General features: G+C 41.7%; 1 protein-coding gene across 3 annotated transcripts in view; it reads right to left on the reverse strand.

Annotated features, from left to right (window-relative positions):
• AGPAT4 (1-acylglycerol-3-phosphate O-acyltransferase 4) overlaps positions 1–13,481 on the reverse strand; it is a 142,905-nt gene that overhangs the window by 30,103 nt on the left and 99,321 nt on the right. For all 3 annotated transcript variants that reach the window (XM_040350612.1, XM_040350613.1, XM_040350614.1), the window contains one exon: positions 5,547–5,700. In XM_040350612.1, coding sequence (XP_040206546.1) covers positions 5,547–5,700 — 154 coding nt within the window. The remainder of the gene's footprint in view (positions 1–5,546; positions 5,701–13,481) is intronic.

A 13,481-nucleotide genomic window follows, 5' to 3' on the forward strand; every position in this document is an offset into this window, starting at 1 on the left:
GTATAGAAAGGCAGTGGATGCTTATTTAAACACATTATTACTTACATTGCTCCTGAGGGATATTAAATTGGGCAATGCGTGTTTACTGTTAGGCCCCATACACACGAGAGAATTTATCCACGAATATGGTCCAGCGGACCGTTTCCACGGATAAATCCTCTCGAAGATTTCCGCGGATTTCTATGCGATGGAGTGTACACACCATCGCATTGAAATCCGCACCGAAATCCTCTGGCGATGACGTGTCGCGCCGTCGCCGCGATTATGACGCGGCGACGTGCGCGACGCTGTCATATAAGGAATTCCACGCATGCGTCGAATCATTACGACGCATGCGGGGGATCCCTTCGGACGGATGGATCCGGTGAGTCTATACAGACCAGCGGATCCATCCGTTGGGATGGATTCCAGCAGATGGATTTGCTTGGCATGTCAGCAAATATTCGATCTGCTGGAATCCATCCCAGGGGAGAAATATCCGCGGAAACAGATCCGCTGGCGTGTACACACCATAGGATCTATCCGCTGAAACCCATCTGCTGGGATTTTTCAGCGGATGGATTCTATGGTGTGTACGGGGCCTACGACTTTAAGTATGCATGTTAGGCATATTTCATGGTAGGTACATGGTTATGTACACTTCAGCCGGGGTATCCCCCAAGGCTATGTTTTTGTATTATCTATATCATTTTCCAATTGAGAGAATTTATTAAAAAAAGAAAGAAAAAAAAAAGGAGGTTTCTTTTTCATACATCACAGGACACATACCTAATAAACATGACTACCTGGGTATTGTGCCACCTATAGGTGAATGGACACTGGCAAAACAAAGACCGGAAGTCCTCCCCTATATAACCCCACCTCCCAAAGAGAGCATGAGGTTTTTTTTCAGAGTCAGAAGGCAAGACTAGGAAAATCCAATTGCTTCCTATTCTCTGGTACGAGCATTTTTACAAGTAACCACGCATATGGTTCCTCCAATTAGGTCTCCTTTAGCCTTTGTCAGATATCAGTTTGATATGTCAATGTTACAAAGACCACCATTTGAGCCAATATGTCTGTGTTGCCAGGGCCCTTCACACAGTAGATGTGATGCAGGCTATAAAAGTGTATTTAAAGTTTACCGCTGCAGTTAGGCAGTCGGACTTGCTATTTGTCCTTCCAGAAGGACCAAGAAAGCGTCAGCCGGCTACTAAATCGATCATTTCACTGTGGATTTGGCAGCTAATTTCTAAAGCCTATGGCTCGAAGAGAAGAAATCCACAGTTTCATGCGACAGCTTACTCTACCAAGAGTGTGGGGGGCCTATAAAAAGGTCTATTCATTCCTCCTCTCAATACTAGTGATTCACCAATTTAATAGGACGTGGCATCTTGTACCTTCTCGCTGTCCACAGTACCACCCTGTGTGGATAGTCTATATAGTATCTATCTAGGAAAGAGAAAGGTGCCTCTAAGTGCAGTGGTTAAAAGATTTATTACAGGCACAAGGGGATTAAAAACACTTACAAGATAGTAAGAAGTACGAGAAGGTGATTGTGTTTCGGAGCATGCCCCACCCACCACCTTCACCTGATATCATATCGACCGCATGTGTTCCAGCTTGGTTCCAGAACCAAGGCCGCCTCATCACATCTTCACCTTCCCGCCAATCCACGTCGCAAAGGAACTCTGACAGCTGCAGGAAGGCTCTGTCTCTCCCCCAGATGAGAATTACAGCGATCCGCATGAGGACAAATCACTGAAGATGCAGTATTTGGTTGCAATGTCTTGCGGTCCACTGTATATATTTTTGGGCCTGGCAGTGGTGGCTGTGTCTCCCTCCCCTCATGAGCAGTGCTTTGGGACATCCTAGGTAGTCATGTTTAAAAAGCTTGCTCTGTGTCCCGTAATGTTTGAAAAACTGGATTTTTGTACTTGTCTGTTAAATGCATTTCTTGGAGTACATGACAGGAAACAGAGGTCCCTTCCCCTTTTTATTGGGGGATATTGCTTTTTACAAACTGATGCTGTCCTTGGGAGGCAGGGTTACATAGGGAAGGGAAGGACTTCTTTTCTATTTTGCCAGTGTCCATTTACCTATAGGTGGCGTATATACCAGGTACTGTATTAATTTTTATTAAGCCTGTTCTGTGTTCCATGATGTACTCCAATAAATTAAATTTTACAAGTACAAAAATATAGTTTTGCACATTGTTATTTATTGGTCTTTTGCTTTTAAATAAGATGTGGTAAATTACCTTGATAAAGATACCAAGTAGAAGCAACAAAAGAACTCTGAATCCTTAAAGTGTATTTTCAGCTTTGCAGTCCTTTTTCAAAAATGCCACTGATATCTTTGTTATGTTTTCCAATTCTCAAATACCCCAAAATAATCTTAGAAATATATTGCATGTCTTTTCTCTTCTGCCAGAAAAACGCAATTTGCTAGAAGTTTTTGTATACTACCTGCACTTTCTAAGTGCTAACAATCTCTCAGGGGAGGCACCTGGACAATCTTGCAAAAGGGTGTAGCCCCAAATGATCTCACATCACTTGCTGCTATAATCTTATCTAGAACCCAGTGCTTGTCATGTGGGAAGGCTTAATACTTCACACATTAGAAGATACATAATGTATGGCAGTCCTTTCTATCTGTAATCTAACTCACAAGAATATAAGATAACATTATAACCAGTGACCATTTGGCATGTGATAATCACCTTTTCAAGCAACAATATCTGATTGAGCATATTGTTCAAAAGACTTCAAAATAACTTTTCTTAATTTTCATATTATTTCTACATTTTATATTTAATTGTACCCTTGCCTACAGCTACAAATGTTGTTACATTATTGATACATTCTAAAAACAGCATTTGTGCATTTTTTTCTGCCAGACAGGAGAGTCTTGTTTTTTGAACCCATGTGTTTGAACTCCTCTAGTGGGTATTCCCTCACCTTCTGCCTTAAATTCACATCAAAGTCAAAACTAAACAAGACATACAGAGTGAAAAGTTCTAATCACCAGTGATGCGTACTCTCCATCTCTAGAACAATTCTTGCAATAGGGTGTAGCCTCAAAAGGATCTTTCAGGTCTCTTGCCATCATCTTATCTAGATCCTAAGGCTCGGTTCAAACTAATGCGATGTGGGAAACCCTGCGATTCTTGTGCGCGTTCCCACATCGCAATTGAATCGCAGGCGGTTCCCACTGACATTTGCAACCCGCTAAGGGGGTCAATGTAAAGTTAATGACATCCCCAAATCGATTTGCAGATTGCAGTGTGAACTGTGAAATGGTACAGGATTCAGATCACACCCATGCAGTCCAATTCCAGTGCAGAGCAAAAAAAGGGCCCTGCACCATTTTGGTGTGAATGCGATTTCAGCCACACTGTTTGTATGGCTGTATTTGCATTGCACAAATATTGCATGTGATGTTTACAGCAATGCGGTCCAAATCACATGCGATGCCTGGCATAGCACTAGTGTGAACCCAACCTAAAGTCACATTCCAAGGCTTAATAATTCACACGATAGGAGATAAATTACATAAAGCACTCAATGGCTTCCTTTCTTCTCTTTAGTGAAATCCATAATACAAGGGGCTGCATGATAATCTAGCCAATGACCATTTTTCAAGGGATCCAAATGCTGTCTTGAGGCATGACAATAAACTACATCAATTTCAATGAAATTAGAAAAAGTGTGTGTGTGTGTGTGCGCATGCATGTCTGTTATTTGGATTGTGCAACAACTCTGACAGCTTGTTGGGAAGTTCCAATTTGGCCAATTGACCATTGTCCCCATGAACGATTGGCTGATGGAGTTGCATGTCACTCTATTGCTGGGTACACACTAGCAAAAAATCGTCCGGTTCCTGTTGAAAATTTCAGTCAGTGTGTACAGCAGTCTGTCTAATGACCGACTTTTGCTGGAAATTCAGTTTCTGATCACCGCCAATGGCTGCGAGTGCTGATCAGTGTATTCTGGCAGGGGACAGTCCTCCTGTCAGAATACAATAGCACAGTGGTGCAGATCGCCACACCCACATCGCTTGTGTTGGTACGGCAATCTATCAGGTATTTTTTGTTCAACCCAGCAGGGCTTTAGACAGTTGTCCATGCATACCCCAGTTTTATTGGGCATATAACTGATAAATACGGTATGCAACATCCCCTTTAGTTAAGGATTTAGGGCCTGTTCCAGCCAGACATCGATCTACCACTAATTCTCACATCTCTGTTCAGCACTGGATTAGATGTGTGGCTACTTTGTGCCAGAACACAGTCAGCCTGGGATAATCCCAGCAGGCTTCATCTCGTCTTCTAATAGGATTGTCCAGGATTTTATCATCAACTATTCCTTTATTCAATTATTTTCATTATCTAAATGATTACATTCAACTGCTAATTCAATGTATTAGATTAGAGGCCAATCCATCTGAGTGTTAATTATCCAAAACATGTGATCTCTGCAGCTGGTCATGCTGCTATTTGGAAACACATTAATACTGCTAAACTCATTTCCAAAGAAACAGTTTATAAAACATTCAGACACATAAATTCCAACCTGCAAATAGGTCATACGGCATATTCATGTTATGCAATATAACAAGGTAATAGTATACACTATACGGTTAATTGCCTGCCATTTTATATTTTAATTGCACAAATACAGCTTTTGTGAAATATACGGTTTCCAACTCCTGAACACTAGGGGTGAGCTCAGGTGTATTTGAATCCTTGTCCGAACCTGCCTGAGCTATCCTGCCAGAAAGAGGTCACTGTGCTCTACCAATCAAAAACAGTTGATGCATTCCTTGCCCTGCAGCCACACAATGACATTCATTTCCGAATTGTGCTGCTGTGGGGTAATGTCTCAGCCCCTTTTGATTGGCAGTGCACAGTGACAGATTTTTGGAGGGATAGCTCAGGAAAGTTTAGATACGGATCTGAACAAGCCTGAGTTCATCACTATTAAACACAAATTTTGCTAGTTTGAGTCTGTTCACCACTTTGAAATAAAAAGTCAGTCGTTATGTAAGAATCTGAAACTTCACTAAGCGTGTTACAACAGTCCAGACTTTTTTTCAGCAATAGCTGAATGTACTATTATTTATCTGTACCCCCAGAGAAAATGTGATATTATTTATCTGTACCCCCAGAGAAAATGTGATATTATTTATCTGTACCCTTACAGAGGCTGGTCTATGCCCTGCCTGAGCTCAAGGCAGTGCCCTTGTCACCTCCTATGAAAATATTCAGCATCTAAAAATTCATAATAAGGGGGAAGTTGTGATAGAGGCAAACGGTTTTTTGTTTTTAATAGCAGTCATTTACAGATCATGGAACAAAACAATTTCAGTACTAAACACATTTACAGCACATACAAAATGAAGTAGCCCCGAGCAAGCAATTAGAACTTGTTTTACTGAAGTCGGACCAGAACAATGGGCTGTGCTTAGTTACTATAGGTACCGCATTATCAATCATAAATCCATCTTACACTTATAATAAGGCAGCATTATTTTTACAGATACAAATAATGTGTTACTTTCCTTACCTACATTTCTTAAACTTTGCACAGTGACAGCAAATCCTTTTGTTCTGGGTAGGAGGTGATATTTCAACTTGGGAAGGCCTTTGGCTTCTGCGACTTGCATGCTGATTTCATGTTTCTTCTCTGTGAAGCGTGTGCCCTCACAGTGAATTAGAAACTAGAATGAAATGACACAATTAGTACGGTTTTGTATTGCCAACACTAGACCCCTATTGCCAACCCATCCCCCCACCCTGCTTGTCCCTGACAAAGTTTTGGAATACGATAATATGTAGAGCTCCTTTACCATCAGCTAACATGGAACTGTTGAGCCATGCTTATATTAATACAAAATATAAAAGATTATTATCTGCCTGTTAACAAAAAAAAAAGTCTATTATCAAATAATCATTCTACTTGCTGTGAACAGTACAGGCTGCCGCAGGATGGCGTTGGTGGGAGGGACACGCATTGCAGCTGTGCAGGGCGACCACTCTCTTGTGGAGCCCCAGTATTCCACCAAACAGTCTTAAAGAGGAAGGAAACCCTCACAAAAAAAAAAAAAAACCCTTGCAAGAGAAAGGCATAATGCTCACCTCCTCCGTCGCCGCCATGATACCCGGAGTGACATCACTGCCGCGCAATGATCGCCTTCACTAGGGGCACGCTCATTGCCTCTGCACCATTGTCTCTGTCGCGCACGCACCGTAGACATTGGTGCAGTCTTTTCTGCAAATATTTCCTAAACCGTGTAGGTTTACGAGATATTTCTTGTACCTACAGAAAAGCCTTAATCTAGGCTTACCTGTAGGTAAAAGTGGTCTGTAATGGTTTACAACCACTTTAAACAACACAGCATAGTGTGTGTGTGTGTGTTTATGTGAACCCAAAAACAATATAAATGGAGCTGCTTTGCATTCATTTTTCCGTTAGTTTTTTTCACCTGGTGATCATGTCAATAACAATCCCTGTCCTATGGTGACAACACTATTACTATACTATGGGGGTTATTTACGAAAAGGCAAATCCACTTTGCACTACACTTGAAATTGCACCGAAAGTGCACTTGGAAGTGCAGTCACTGTAAATCTGAGGAGAAGACCTGAAATGAGGGGAAGCTCTGCTGATTTTATTATCCAATCATGTGCAAGCTAAAATGCTGTTTTTAATTTTCCTTGCATGTCTCCCTCGGATCTACAGTGACTGCAATTCCACATGCACTTTGCTTTTATAGTGCAAAGTGGAGTTGCCTTTAGTAAATAACCCCCTATATGTATGGAGGAACAGCGTTGTTATCTTAAGACAGGAAATGTGTTAATACTATACACCACCCCTCTGTCCTCATCTCCATAAGACAGAGGGATATATTCGTAGCCCACAGAAGTAGTTCAGATAAATATTTAAAGAGACCAAATATTGGGAAATGTGTATGATATGGAGAGATGTAATGCATAAACATATACAATGCTCAGCATAAATGAGTACACCCCTTTTGAAAAGTAAGATTTTAATCAATATCTCAATAAACACAAGAAGAATTTCCAAAATGTTGACAAAACTGAGTTTTATAGAACATGTGTTCAGCTCATTACATGAAAGTAAGGTTAATAATATAACTTAGATTACAAAATCTTCAATCTTCTAGTTCATGCAAAAATGAATACACCAACATCTAGTATTTTGTATGACCTCCATGATTTGTAAGGACAGCACATCTTCTGGGCATGGAAAAGCTGCTTACTGGGCACTTAAACCCCTTCCTTCCCAGACCAATTTTCAGCTTTTAGCGCTGTCACTCTTTGAATGATAATTGCGCGGTAATGCAACACTGTACCCATTACATTTTTTATAATTTTTTTCCCACAATTTGAGCTTTCTTTTGGTGGTATTTGATCACCACTGCGGTTTTAAATTTTTGTTATTTTTTTTTAAAAAGACCGAAAATTTGGGGGGAAAAAATTGTTATAACATTTTGCAAACAGGTATTTTTTTCCCCTTAATTAATGTATGCTGACGGAGGGAGGGGCCTGATGAGAAGACCCGCCGGAACGTGCTGCTGCTGCTAGCTCTGCTAGCTCTGAGTGGCTCCATGGACTCTATGGATCCCGCGGGCATGCACTAGGCTGTGTTTCCTCCCGACCCCCGCTGCGCCTCTTCCCCCCGCTCCCCCCGCCCTGCTACTCTGATACCGCGCTGCCGAGTGTGGCTGCGGGGCTCTCCTGGAGACGCAGAGTTGTGGAGTCCCGGCTATCTGCAGGCGTTGGAGGAGCTGAAGAGCTACGGATCCGTGTGCTGGGCGTACCGTGTGGGGATGAGGAGCTGAGTGGAAGCTGAGTGGAAGTGCAATCCGGTTCATCTGACTCCTCGGTCTCGGTGTCGTGAGTAAACAATATGTCAGAGTGTCAGAGTGTCAGCATTGCTCAGCATGGCTCAATATGGATCAGTGTGCAGCGTACATCAGTGAGGGAAGCTGCAGCTAATCAGCGACAGTGAACTGACAGTGAACTGATAGGAAGAGAGTGACTATCAATGATTAAACCTGAATGTAATGTAATGTAATGTTATCTGAATGCTAAATCACCAGCTAACTATTTAAAGGCACCAAAGTGAACGCGGCTGTGGCTGTAGCGGATTGCTGATAGAGGAAGATTGATAGAAGACTGTCACCAACCCAATGCTATTTAAATGCTATCTAAACGCTAACCATCAGTCAATCATAAAATCGCATTTCAGCGAGTGATGCTAAGCGATGAAGCGGATTGCTGATTGAAGACTGTCACTAACGAAATGCTTAATAATTACTAACTATCAGCTAATCATAAGCTAATTATATAGCAACTGCATACAACTATAAGTAACTACAAATTACTATAAATGAGTACAAATTTAGGGGATTGAGCTGTGACTAGCGTGTCAGGACATAGCGCACTATAGTGCACTATAGTGAGCGAGGTTGAAGCAGAAACTGTAGCGGATTGTGGACTGCCACTTTAAGTAATTACAAGGGGTGTAGGGCGTGTGGGGAATAGTGTGACAGATCAGTGCGTGGGGAAGCGTGGCTTTCTTTTCTTGCCCCCTATCACCCTCCAGTGCAAGCACACCTACCAGCTCAAATTACCCCCCACAGTTCACTGGTAGTCAATTTACTTTAAATATTAAAGGTTGCGAGATGCCGGAGTAGGAGACATAAGATAAAGTGGAAGATAAAGGAGAAGAAGGGAGGAAAAAAAAAAAAATAAGGATATTTGAGGACACCTTTCTATCTTCAGAAGCACACCAACTGAGGGGAATTAACAGCCCCACTACTTATCCGCTTTTTATCTGTTGAGCTGCCTGAGGGGTCAATAGTGGCTCAACCATTCTGAATTGAAAGCCCCCATAGTCGATTAAATCGGCCGTGTCAAGAGTATTTGGGGGGTCTCTTGATCATTTTTTTTTTTTTTTTTTTTTCCTGTGTGACTAACAGAGTATAAGAAATGAGAGGCCGCCCAGTTAGGGGTGCTGTGGCCAACGCCCCCAAAATAAGTGCCAGCCCTGGAACTATAAAAAAATACATGACACAAGACACTTCCAAAGACTGCCCTAGTGAAACATCCGGGGCCAAAAGCAGACTATCAATGGGCCAACAAAAAAAACGGACGGAGAAGGTACTCTGAAACAGTGACAACCAGAGAGTCTGAGGTGGATGTTGTGGAACCACACGGTGCCACCAATAAAGATTTACCTCCATCAAAAACAGAGTTATTAGAGATGTTTTCGCGACTAGAATTATCAATCTCACGAATGGAGGTCTCGTTAAAAAATGAGATAACGATTGTACATGAAGACATGAGTCATTTACTGAGAAGAGTAGAAGAAACTGAAGAAAAACTGGACAGTCAAGCTGCTGAGGTGTTAGAGTTAAAAATGCAAATGAAGGAATTACAAATAGAACAAAGGAACTTGAGGTACCGAATGGAAGATCAAGAAAATCGGAACCGAAGGAAGAACTTGAGGATCCGTGGTTTACCTGACCTGGAAGGAGAAGACCTCCAAGTAAAACTCGATAAATTATTCGGCCACATCTTGGGTAAAATAGAAACGGAAAAAATCTAATTCGAAAGAATTCATCGGATTAGAAAACCGGCGGAATTGGCAGCGGGAATACCCAGAGACGTGATCGCAAGATTTCACAATTTTCAAGATAAAGAACAGATCTGGCAGCGTCTTAAAACCATTAGGCCGGTAACATTCAACGAGACTGAATTACAGATTTTTCCGGACCTTGCCACCGAGACCCTTTCTAGAAGGAGACTATTAAAACCGCTACTTGAACATTTAAAAATACATGGTATCCAATATTCTTGGGGTTATCCAGCGTGTTTAATCGGGAAGAAGGAGGGTAGATCCGCGACCTTAAGTTTCCCCGAAGAGATGACTAAGTTCTGCAAGAGACTGGACATCCCATTGATAGAGATACCTGGTTGGAATGAACCTCAAGAGAAGATACCACCTACACCGGGCCATCAGACATGGAGCCTTATCCCAGGAAATAAAAGAGGAAAATAATTAAGAAAACATCCACACCAGATAAATAACAAAAATGGAGATGATGATGTGGGGGGCTGGGGGGTGGTTGGGGGGGGGACGGGGGGGACCGGCTGGTGGGAGCCCGGGGAGTCCTGGGGCTACTCACCCACCCCCATCCTTCGGAGTGGGGGGAGGGCGGTGGCGGTTCGGGACGTAGTCACACTCACAGAGCTCAACCTCTGGGGCGAGAACCGTGGGCCGGGTGGAGTAGGTTGGCCACGGATCCAGGGGCCTATTTTAGGCCGTAATGCCCCTACTGGTGGGGGAAGGGAGGGAGGGGGGGAAGGTTTGGGCGATGGGAGGGGTCATAGTACAGAGTAAATGGGGGAAGGTGGGGGGGTGTGGGAGAGGGTTTGGGGGGGAGTTTCTCCGGCTATCGGTCTCAGAAATAAGCTGCCTGTCGTGGTTTTGCCTTGATGCATACTGGAAATTCTGCCTATATAAGTTGTCGAGTTTTATGACTCAATTTATCGTGACCGAATATAATAATAACAATGCAACGGGAGTGGTCGGGGGGCAAGCGATTATCTGGTAGATATTATGGGAACCTTAAAAATACTCTCATATAATGTAAGGGGATTAAACTCACCGCTAAAAAGGGGTAATATTTTAAGAGAAATTAGACATCTTAAAGCAGATATAGTACTCATACAAGAGACACATATCTCGCAGGAGTCAAATCTTAAAATAAGCTCACCGGAATATCCATTATGGTACTATGGAGACTCACCGACTAAATTGGCAAAGGGGGTTGCCATAGGGTTTGCCAAGGAAGTTAGATTTGTTCTGGTAGAGAGAAAAGCAGATCCCGAGGGGCGATATCTTCTACTTAGAGGAAAAATAAATGAGGTGGATTATTCTATTGCAAATATTTATTGTCCAAATAAGAACTCCATGGGATTTCTTAAGGGGGTCATCGAGATGTTCATGGACTTCAGGACAGGCAGGGTAGTTGTGGCGGGTGATATGAACCTCTGTCTGGATCTGGATCTCGATTGTACGTCCCGTGCACAGCGGACTGGAGATGCACAAAGAAAATTACTTAAAAAAAAATTACATCAACTCCAATTGATAGATGTTTGGAGAATACAGCATCCGAAAATACGAGATTACTCATTCTACTCCGCTGTACACGGGACGTACTCTAGGATCGACTTTTTTTTAGTGGATCACAGCTCATTGGACGTAGTGACAAGTTCGGGAATTGGGGTAACTACCCTGTCGGACCATGCGCCAGTTTCAATTAATTTAAAAATTGAGGGAGCTCCCAAAAGTAACACCAAATGGAGACTTAACAAGGATTTAATACAGGATGAAGAGGCTGTAAAAAGGATAAAACAGGAATTAGAATGGTATTTCAAGACTAATTGCTCCGAACACGTGTCGGAATCAATAGTTTGGGAGGCTCACAAGGCCTATATCAGGGGCATACTGATTGCAATAGGATCAGCAAAAAAAAAGAAACTAAGAAGAAATATGATGAGTTATATAAAACCATCTTGGACCTCGAACAGACTCATAAACTAACAGGAGAGAATGAAGCGGAGAGCACCGCTATCTTAAAAAGAGAGGAATTAAGAGATCTTATTGAATATGAAAATAGAGCGGCTTCTTACAGACGTAAGAAAGAGAATTATCAATGGGGTGACTTATCGGGTAAATACCTAGCAAAAGGGTTTCAAAACAAATTTAAGGGTAATTTTATAGAAAGTATTCAAACAGGCAAAGGGAGCAAAGTACATACATCATCAGAAATTGCAAGAGTATTTCAAGAATACTATGGGAAGCTGTACTCTATATCGCAAGGGGACACCCCCGAAAAAAACAAAAGGAGAAGCGTTAATATAAAAAAAAATTTAAATAACACATGTCTAAATAAAATATCAGACGACAAAATTAGTTTTTTAGAAGAACCCATAACGGAATTGGAAATTCGCAATAATTTAAAGGAGTCACCAAAGGGGAAAAGTCCAGGCCCCGACGGGTTAACAATTGCATATTACCAAAAGTTCAGTGACATTCTGATCCCCAGGATGTGTTCTTATATAAACGGTATTGGTTTAAATTGGGATATTCGTCAAGAGGCATTAGAGGCTGCAATTACAGTAATCCCTAAGATAGGTAAAGATCCCTCCTTATGTTCTAGTTTTAGACCCATCTCGCTTTTAAATGCAGATGTAAAACTGTTCGCCAAAATCTTAGCAGGGAGAATGAAAACAATCATGAAAGAATTAGTACATACTGACCAAGTAGGCTTTGTCCCCGGGAGGGAAGGCAGGGACAATAGCATCAGAACACTTCTGTTGACACAGATAATAAAAGATAGTAAATCCCCAGGTCTACTCCTGTCGATAGACGCCGAAAAGGCTTTCGACAGGGTAGACTGGGGATTTCTATTGAACACATTGGAGTTTATCGGGATCGGTCCAAAAATGATGGGGTGGATAAGCGCTTTGTATAAACACCCAACGGCAAGAGTTAAGGTAAATGGGACATTGTCAGGGACATTTGAAATGTTCAATGGGACTAGACAGGGGTGCCCCCTGTCGCCCCTTTTATTTATTTTAACCCTGGAACCATTGCTGGCCGGGATTAGAAATAACCCTGATATTAGGGGGATTCAAACAAATGATGGGGAACATAAACTCGCAGCGTTCGCCGACGATATTTTATTATTCATAACGAATCCAACTATAACACTCCCGAATCTATTAAAAACCCTCAAATTGTATGGAGACGTATCTAATTTTAAAATCAATCCTCTAAAATCAGAAATCCTCAATATAAATGTGAAAGCACAGGACGTACGGAGATATAAGCAAGAGTTTCCATTTATTTGGAAAGATACCGAGATAAAATATTTGGGAGTTAATATCACATCTCCCCCTGACCTAATCTATCTACAGAATTATATACCACTATTAAATGATATTAAAAAAGATTTAAAGAGAATTGCATTGAGACAAAGATCCCTATTAGGGAGAATAAACTGTTTTAAGATGTTTACTCTCCCCAAGATATTATACATAATTCAAATGTTACCAATCGCACTACCGGGTGCTTACTTTAAAATACTAAAACAGTTATTAAATAGGTTTATATGGCGGAACAAAAAAATGCGCATTAGTATGGAGGTGTTAATTAGAGATAAGGAACATGGTGGTTTGGGGGTACCTGATATTTACACATATTATATGGCTATTCACATGGCACGGGTGGTTGATTGGGTCAGAGATAAAAGAGAGAAAAGATGGGTGAGATTAGAAAGCTGTTCAAATAACTCACGGTTAGGAAAAGAAATTTGGATACCGCCACATTTTAGACAAATAAATCCGCACATGCACAAAATCACATTGGCATCCATGTCTATTTGGGATAGGGCACATAAAA

The sequence above is a fragment of the Rana temporaria genome, chromosome 4, assembly GCF_905171775.1.
Source record: "Rana temporaria chromosome 4, aRanTem1.1, whole genome shotgun sequence".
NCBI classification, from domain to species: domain Eukaryota; kingdom Metazoa; phylum Chordata; class Amphibia; order Anura; family Ranidae; genus Rana; species Rana temporaria.